The 8846-nt window shown below is 39.9% G+C and overlaps 1 protein-coding gene and 1 long non-coding RNA gene across 2 annotated transcripts; one reads left to right on the top strand and one right to left on the bottom strand.

Annotated features, from left to right (window-relative positions):
- Positions 1-200: 200 nt before the first annotated feature.
- Positions 201-896, bottom strand: LOC308325138. Its single transcript, XR_013965009.1, has 3 exons — positions 808-896; positions 649-718; positions 201-320 (listed from the first exon to the last, which is right to left on the bottom strand). It is a non-coding gene; the product is annotated as an uncharacterized lncRNA (long non-coding RNA).
- A 441-nt stretch (positions 897-1337) lies between these two features.
- On the top strand, positions 1338-8526 carry LOC308325428 (nck-associated protein 1-like; the record flags this gene model as incomplete). Its single annotated transcript, XM_080777920.1, has 8 exons — positions 1338-1379; positions 3454-3572; positions 4330-4386; positions 4994-5090; positions 6126-6229; positions 6939-7071; positions 7338-7419; positions 8144-8526. 8 exons carry the CDS (start codon positions 1338-1340, stop codon positions 8254-8256), a joined length of 747 nt encoding a protein of 248 aa, XP_080634046.1. The 3' UTR covers positions 8257-8526.
- Positions 8527-8846: the final 320 nt, after the last annotated feature.

Raw genomic sequence — 8846 nt, forward strand, 5'->3', positions numbered from 1 at the left:
CACCAACTTTGATGAGGCTGTATTGCTTTGTTTTAAAAATATAAGGTTTTCTTAATTTCCATTTCCTGGAAAATGAACATTTTGGAGTTATGAGGTTTCCTCCCGGCAGCAGAGATATATACAATATATCTGAGCTTGGATTACCTATGATGTTTACACCAGCAATAGATACCTTTGAATGAATTCCAGGGTTCTGGAGGCCTCGTCTTGGTACTTGAGGTTGAAAATGTAGAACACCGCAAACAGTGCAGCAACTCCTGACCCGAATGCCCTCACAGATCACGTGCCCCTCAACGCTGATCATCCACTGGCTGTATTTACTATTTACAGGGAATGAGTCCATGACAAACAGAGTTTGAAATTAGATTGAGACTACAGAAGTAGTTACTATCATGCACGTTCATTTGATTACATTTTAATATTTCTCAAAAACATGAAAAATGGCAGTTGCTTGGTTTGCAAGGTGGATCTGTAGAAGGGCAGGAAATACATATGGAACAGAAGACTCTCCCTACTTTTCATTTCAGTTTCAGTTGAGCAAGATGTATCTTCACTTAAAATACAATTAAGGCATGGCATCTTCACATGAAGGTTCTATGATTGCCTCATTTTACACAAAGGGCATTTTTTTTACACAAAAATACATACCAAGCAGAACAAGTCGAGGACTGGCTGGTAGGATGAATTGTCTCTCGACGTCAGCACTTGTGTTAGACCACTGAAAAGTTAAAATAAATTAGGACAAAAATAATAATGTTGTAGCATGTGTACAATCACAATATTGAACAATAATTGATCAATACTCACATTAGCCAAAATCAGCAGTCCATCTTGGCTTTCTCCTAAATGGGTTGTAAGAAGCTGAATTACAAGAGTCAAATCCCCATCCAAGCCCTGGGAAAAATTATACACTTTAAATGTTCTGTATGTTTGGAAATGTCTTTGACATCTGCAGGATGAACACACTTAAAAGAAGCATTGGGTGTGCAACTGTGGGTCCTCATGTGCCTCACGTTAACATATCAAAGCAAGAATATGTACACATATCACATGATATCATCTTGCTCACGTATTGATGTTTCAGAAATTGTTAAAGTAGGTTAGATTTGCCAAAGTGGGCAAAGTAAGTTGTGTAGCTTGAGCAATGTTGCTAGCAGCTAGCAGATGTTTAAAACTTACAAATATAGACTGTAGGCAACTTGCTTACCTTAATATCAGTCTGATTTTCTTCTTAGATTATCAGTCTTCTTTCTGCTTCTTCTTTTGTTGTGTCGTTTTGTTAATTTGCTTGGCAAAAAACTGTTGGCTAAAAAGATTACAGAAGGCTCCTTCACTGCATGGCCAACAACAATCAACTGAACTTTGAAGGGAAAACCTGGGTGTGGCCTATTTCCATGTGGCTTTGCATAAAATACTGCATTCTACTGTTAAATTACAGTCTCTAGTAAAATAACGGCATAAGCTGTGAACTGAATGGTCCCTCGGCTATAGACCCTTGTACTGGAGAAGTATATAGTACTCTGACATGCAACAGCAGAGAGAGAGGGGGGGGGACATGCGTCACCATTCAATCCATTGAATTGAGCACAGCTGACAGCAATCAGACTAGCTCAGAACTGGGAATGAGTATTTTGGTTTATATTTCTTTAAAAAATCATAACTTTTGACAGGAATGTGCTAGAGACTTACTTTCTTTTTTGACAGACTCATAAATTATGAGGGTAGACTGACATATGTCAGAATTGTAAAGTTTTGTCAAATCGTCTTAGAGATAATCATAAATATGTATCTACAGGGAAAAGTAATGGTCGAAAACTAAATCAAACACCAGATTATTGATCAGCGTGTCGCCCTGAACGCATCAATATAAATCTCCTCACACACAGACTTACTGTTCTCTAACCCTAACCCAGCCACCAAAACATGCTAGGGTTAGGGTTATGGTTGCCGAGGTCGTAGAGCAAAACCGAGACCAGATTCTTGATCAGCTCGTTGCTCTGAAAACACCAATATAAGTTTCCTCCCACACGGACATACGGTTCTCTTAATTGATTAGGGTTACAGGTTCGCTATCTCGCTTAATAACTCGAAAACGATAAGAAGTTGGATTCCGATTTCGAGATATGTTGTTCAGTTTTTTTTAGACGAACAAGGGGATATCTTGTTTGTCCCGGTACGCCACTCCTAAATTGGCTTCCTCCACTTTCGGAAGGTACATATAGGTGTACAACCTAACACCATACTGAAGGAAGATCTGAAATTTTGAAAAGTGTCGTACCAGGACAAACAAGATATCCACTTGATCGTCTCGAAAAACTGAACAACATATATACAAATTAGACCCCAAGTCCTTATCGTTGTGGAGTTATTGAGAGGGAAAGATTGCCCGCTTTTGCAGTCTTTTTGCTGATCTTTGACCTTTATCAGTGGCCTAAAAAATCAGGCCCGGTGCCATTACATCCGGCTTACTCTCAATATGGATTGAGTGAAGTTTCAGATTTTAAAAAAATATCTTGAGCGATTAATTCCAGAAAATGGTCAGATTTTGCAGTCTTTTGGCTGACCTTTGACCTTTGCAAACGTCGTGGAAATTTGAGACCGCCGCCATTGAATTCGGCATGCTCCAAATATGAAGAATACGTCTAGTGTACGTAGAAAAACATTAAAAAACATGTTTTAAAGGTCTGTTTGTGGAGAGGAGAGGAGAGGAGAGGAGAGGAGAGGAGAGGAGCTCACAGTGACACCTTGCAACAGGTGTGTGTAGTTGCTAATCAAATGTCTTGACACACACACACACACAGGTGGACCCTCTTGTAAACAAGTGTAATGCTTAATTGCTTAAAGTCTTTGTATTGAGTTTGTGTTTGAAATGTACTGTAATTCTGCAAACTGTTAAAGTGTTAATACATATTTCAATCAATCAATCAAGGCTTTGATGTTCTATGACAAAGTTTAAAATCCATCTCCTTCCAACCTATATGAGTCTAACAGTCAGTCAGCCAGCCAGCCAGCAAGCCAGCCAGCCAGCCAGCCAGCCAGCCAGCCAGCCAGCCAGCCAGCCAGTCAGTCAGTCAGTCAGTCAGCCAGCAAGCCAGTCAGTCTCCTCTTCTATACCATTGTAGGCTGTTGATTTAACAGTATTGTACTGCAATCACAAGATCATAAAATATCTCATATTGCTTTCTCTAGCCCCCCCTCCCCCCTCTCTGTGTCTGTAACTGTAAAGAACCCAAACACGTTTTCTACTGAACTTTTCTATATTCTGGGTGAACAGACATTGTTATTATGATCTTATTGTGAAACAAGTCGTTTTCCTTTGAGCCAAATGCTTTTATTTTGAAGGGAGTTTTGTGGGACATAGCTGTCGTGTATTGGTTACTGAAGTCACATGACCAGGAAGCAGGTGACGACAGGTAACATAAATGTATAGGGACACCAAAGGTGATGTAACAGAATGTTATTATTGAGACTGGCAAGTTGGCTCTGCAGAGTTCCACGTGTCTCTGCCTGTTTAGAGATGAGGTCTTCCACATTCACAAAGCAGCTGAGGACCTGTTTGTTAACATCAGAGGGTAGGCGCGCGTGCACACTCGCACACACACACACACACACACACACACACACACACACACACACACACACACACAGACACACAGACACACACACACACACACACACACACACACACACACACACACACACACACACGTGTGCGTAGGAAGCATCTACACACATTTATGCCTGATTTATAATGTACATTTGGTGACTTGATGTGTACAAGCTACATTATGAATGTTGAGCATTTGTGATTTTTATGTCAAAACTCTTTTGCCGATTTAGGAATTTTTTACACACTCATAACATATTCAATGTCTCTATATTGTCACTGTTCTGCTTAACATCCTCAATTACACAATTGTTTGTCTTTATTAGTATAATAATAATAATTTATTGGAATCTTTAACACCTTCATGCCATGAGTTTAGGGTTTTCTTTTGTTTTCAACTTAAAATGTATTAATTTTTCATGAACAAGAATAGACAAAGACATACAGAAAGCAATAAGACAAACAATTGGACATTACAGTATGTGTTGCCATCTCAGGAAATAAAAGTAGTAGACAAATGCTATAATTGCAGGAGTTCACACACAGACAGGATAATAATAAAATGGAAACAATTTGTGAGCGAGCACGCACGCACGCACGCACGCACGCACGCACGCACGCACGCACGCACGCACGCACGCACACACACACACACACACACACACACACACACTGGGTTCAGGGTTTTCAATCAGTGCCTCTCTTCAATTTGTGTGTTTCAGATACAACAAACGCATCAACGACATAAGAGAATGCAAGGAACAAGCACTGTCTCATGCGTACGTATCCTAATCTCTCTTTGCCCTCCATCTCTTAATCTGCCTCTATCTGTCTATCTATCCATCCATACATCCTTCTCTCTTGTCTTTGTCTCTTCTCGCCTTTCCCTCTTTCTCAACCTGCTATCCTTTTATCTTGCATGCTTTTGCACTTGTTTAACCACTTTCTCTAATTGGCCACTCATTCCTCCATCCATTAGTCTTTTAGTCCTGCATCCCTTCACTTTTTAATCACTTAAACCTTATGCTTTTACGCCCCCTGATGTTTTCACGCTACACTAATAATATCTGTGTGTTCACCCCAGAAAAGGGATGGAAGAAAAAATGCTATTGAGAAACATTCCACTTATTGGCTGTCTGGGCCAGTTTCTTTGGCCAATGTCAATGGGCTGACATTACTGACCCTACCAAAAAACAAAAAAAATATATAGTATGACCAGTTATTGAACTAGTAAAGGTAAAATATTTAATTCCTCCCCTGCTCAACCACCTGCCTTCTCTCCTCTTCTGTCAGTGGTACTCTCATCTTACCATGTTGTCCCGAAGGTGATAGAATATATAATTGAATGATGTGTCATTGGGCATCATCTATGTGTTTGATGTGCAGAGGCTCCATGCACAGAGAGAGACGCAAGTTTCTCCGCTCTGCTCTGAAGGAGTTGGCTACCGTCCTTGCTGACCAGCCTGGACTCCTGGGCCCAAAGGTAATATATAATGTCAACTTAACCCATTCTTGGGGTGGGAACCCCTTTTGGTGTTTTTAACTAAGCATTATGTTATGCTTTAGCTATTGAAAAATAGCAGATCTACAAGCTCATAGCGTGCCACCGAGTGGCGCACTACGAGCTTGTAGGTCTGATTTTCTTATTTTTATGATCAGTACTTTATTTTAGATTTTTTACAAACGCATACAACAGACAACCTAAAATACAGACACAAGCAACAACAGCAGAGTACGTATTCATGGACAGACAAGATAGATAAGAAAAAATTGAAAATAGTTTACATTATTTAGACGACCAAACGCAGCATCATCAACCGTATCATAATGTGTAGTAATACAATAAACAATCAAGAGGGCATTGCCTGACCATGGATCACACCAAGGGACCTGCAACATGACTGAGGAACACGTCCCACTTCAGATCATATTTTAGGTCTGCTATTTTTGAAAAATCGTAAGGCACAAATCTTTGAATATATATTCTTTCAGAGCGAACGTTTTTTATTTATTCCTACGTCAGGCCTGGGTTAAAGAGTCGTGCTGCAATATTTGTATATTCTATGTTATGGAGTTCCTGTGGAGAGCCAGAAGTACAGGACCACAACGTTAGTACTGCGAATAATAATAATGGTGATTCCTGATCTGGTACTGGTACCCAGTTTATACAAGCTCAAAATCTGGGCATTTGAAATCACACAATGCTTTAGCGCTTTGTCCCTTACTCCAAGTTGTGCATTGTGGGATTGGGATAATGCCTTTTCAATCGGGGCCAGAATACGTTATCACACAGTTTATTAAGGGAATACATTATGTTCTGATAACTAGTGTGACTCTGTCTTCTTATAAACATAATGATTTAAGATGAACTTTTCTACTTTCTATTTAACACCTGCATGAGTTGGCCCTATAATGTTCTGATGAAGATAATGATACCAAAGTAGTGTGTTTTTTCTTTGTACAGTAGGTGTTCAAAAAGAGACCTTTCTCTCTTTTACTCTGTGTTCTCCACCTGCAGGCGCTGTTTGTGTTCATGGCATTATCGTTTGCCCGTGATGAAATCATCTGGCTCCTTCGTCACGCCGACAACATCCAGAAGAAAAGTACAGATGACTTAGACAAGTAAGCAAACACACACACACACGCACAATAATACACACACACTGATACATGATCGCACACAGTAATGTGTGTTTGGTTGCTATGTATATAATGGAATGTACATCGCTAGGCACGACAGAATTGTTGACCTATTAGCTAAGTTCATATGTTTCATCATCTGCCAAAATGTATAAGCACTCGTATGTTTTAACTGCCATGTTCATGTAGCCAGACTCAAATCACACTGTCGTGTGGTATTTGAGTCTATGATGATTTCAGATGTCACAGCTAATACACCAGATATTGTTGGTGTTGATGACAGTAGAGAAGTGACCATTTTGGAAGTGGCATGTACATTTGACCACAGTCTGGAAGAGGCTTAAGGTGCTTAAGTACCAGCGTCTTAAAGATGCTATTATACAGCTTGGCTACAAATGTAAACTACTTGTGTTCATATTTGGAAGCCTTGGTAATGTCCATAAATCAGTCGTGAGGTGCCTGCAGATTGCAGGCATGCCCAAGCTGAGAGCTGATCAGGCATCGGCAAAATTCTGTTCAGTGTCTGCAATAATTGGCAGTCGCCATATATGGAGAAGGCGATGCCCGTGATCTGTATCCTGAAGCACTTGTTGTAGAGTTTTCCAAGTTTGCGCATCCACTATTGTTTGTGTTCAAGAATTTCTTGTTAAGTGTGTGTGTGTGTGTGTGTGTGTGTGTGTGTGTGTTACAGACACATAGCAGAGTTGATCTTCTACATGGAGGAGCTGAGGGCCCATGTGAGGAAGTATGGTCCAGTCATGCAGAGGTACTACGTTCAGTATCTATCTGGTTTCGATGCTGTGGTGCTCAACGAACTGGTGCAGGTACACACACACACACACACACACACACACACACACACACACACACACACACACACACACACACACACACACACACACAAGCATTGAAAATGTCAGTGGGACAAATCTTAATTAACGGGGGGAATGGGGTTACTGAAACTACCCCTACCACCCATGGTTTCATATTCCTAATATTTATTTGTATGACAATGATGAATAATGGCTAAAGGAACATGCATCGATAACATTAATCACCGTAAGAATGGAACTTGTTTTTTCTATGCTAGAACCTCTCTGTGTGTCCAGAAGATGAATCAATCATCATGTCTTCCTTCGTCAACACGATGACCTCTCTCAGCGTCAAACAAGGTAAACATAAACTACTGTACTGTAAATCATGGTTTGAGGTAATCATGTATGATCATTTAACCCTGAGAGTGTACAATTGCAACAGGTCATTCTTTATTTATACAGTCTTTCAGTTCAATTAACCCATTTAGGCCTGAGGTCGAAATTAAAAAAAAAGTCTTCAAAATCCTGACGGCTTTCTGAAATGTTTCTGTTTCAGTTGTGCTCAATATTTCATGTCAAGGAAAGGACCCCAATATGAAAATATGTTGTTCCAGGGACCCCAACACAGAAGCAAAGAATTGAGTTAAAATGTTCACTCTGTAACAATATATATTCAAAGATGTGAGGCACATTTTCACCATTTAAAAGAAATAGCAGACCTACAAGCTCGTAGAGCGCCACTCGGCGTGAGCTTGTAGATCTTGTATAACATAAAAGGGGTTCCCGCGCAAAATGGGTTGATACTGGAATGTACTGTGTTTATATTATGCCAAAAACTGTTTCATGGTTTCTCTCTCTCAAAAAAATCTAAAAGGAAAAGAAAAACCTGGTACAACAGAATAACATTCATAAGCCAAACGCCAGCAGACAGTAAACATCAAAGATTAAATGCTTATGTCCATGTCAGCTCAGTGTTGTGGAATATAATTATTGAAGGATGATGTGATGTGTGTGAATATTGTTTTAAAAATAACATCAAACACAGTGTTGTGGTAATTTTGCACATGCTTGTTCCTTATAGTGGAGGATGGAGATGTGTTTGACTTCAGAGGCATGAGACTGGACTGGTTCAGATTGCAGGTACACACACACACACACACACACACACACACACACACACACACACACAGTTGAACTTGATACCAACTACATGTTATTCAGGAACAAATTGTATCGAACGAATTTGCTATATTTTCAAGATGTCTCTGGGCAAGCTGGATATTATGCGTTTATATTGTCAAACATATTTTGTGTAAATGTGTCCTTTTTTTCAAATTCAATGTCAATTCATGATCATGTCAATCAGAGATCAGCGGATGAGCTTTTTTGTCACCCGAATCCGAGTGTGCATATTTATAATCCGCCTGTTATCCCACCGCATAAATGACTTAATCCAATTTATATATCCGCAACCACCCGAAATCCGCTGCAGGGGTGATGCTTCTAAGGAACAAGTGCACACAAGCACAGCAGACCTACCAGACCAGCCCCCTCCAACTCAAGCAGTTACACCGAAATCGGTTATCCTATCGAATTCTTTGACTACAGATGTCGCTCTTTTGAACGTTGGCCAATTTGCAGAGAGTCACTGCAGTCAACTGCGAAGAACTGGCAAAGAATGAGAATAATTGCTTCCTTGTTCGATATAATTAGCCTAAAGATGAATGAAATGAAAATAATGTCAGTTAAGTGACAAGTTAAGTTAATGTTCATGTAAGTGAACT

This window comes from Protomyctophum bolini (genome assembly GCF_963924005.1).
Source record: "Protomyctophum bolini genome assembly, chromosome: 12".
In the NCBI taxonomy this organism is placed as follows: Eukaryota; Metazoa; Chordata; class Actinopteri; order Myctophiformes; family Myctophidae; genus Protomyctophum; species Protomyctophum bolini.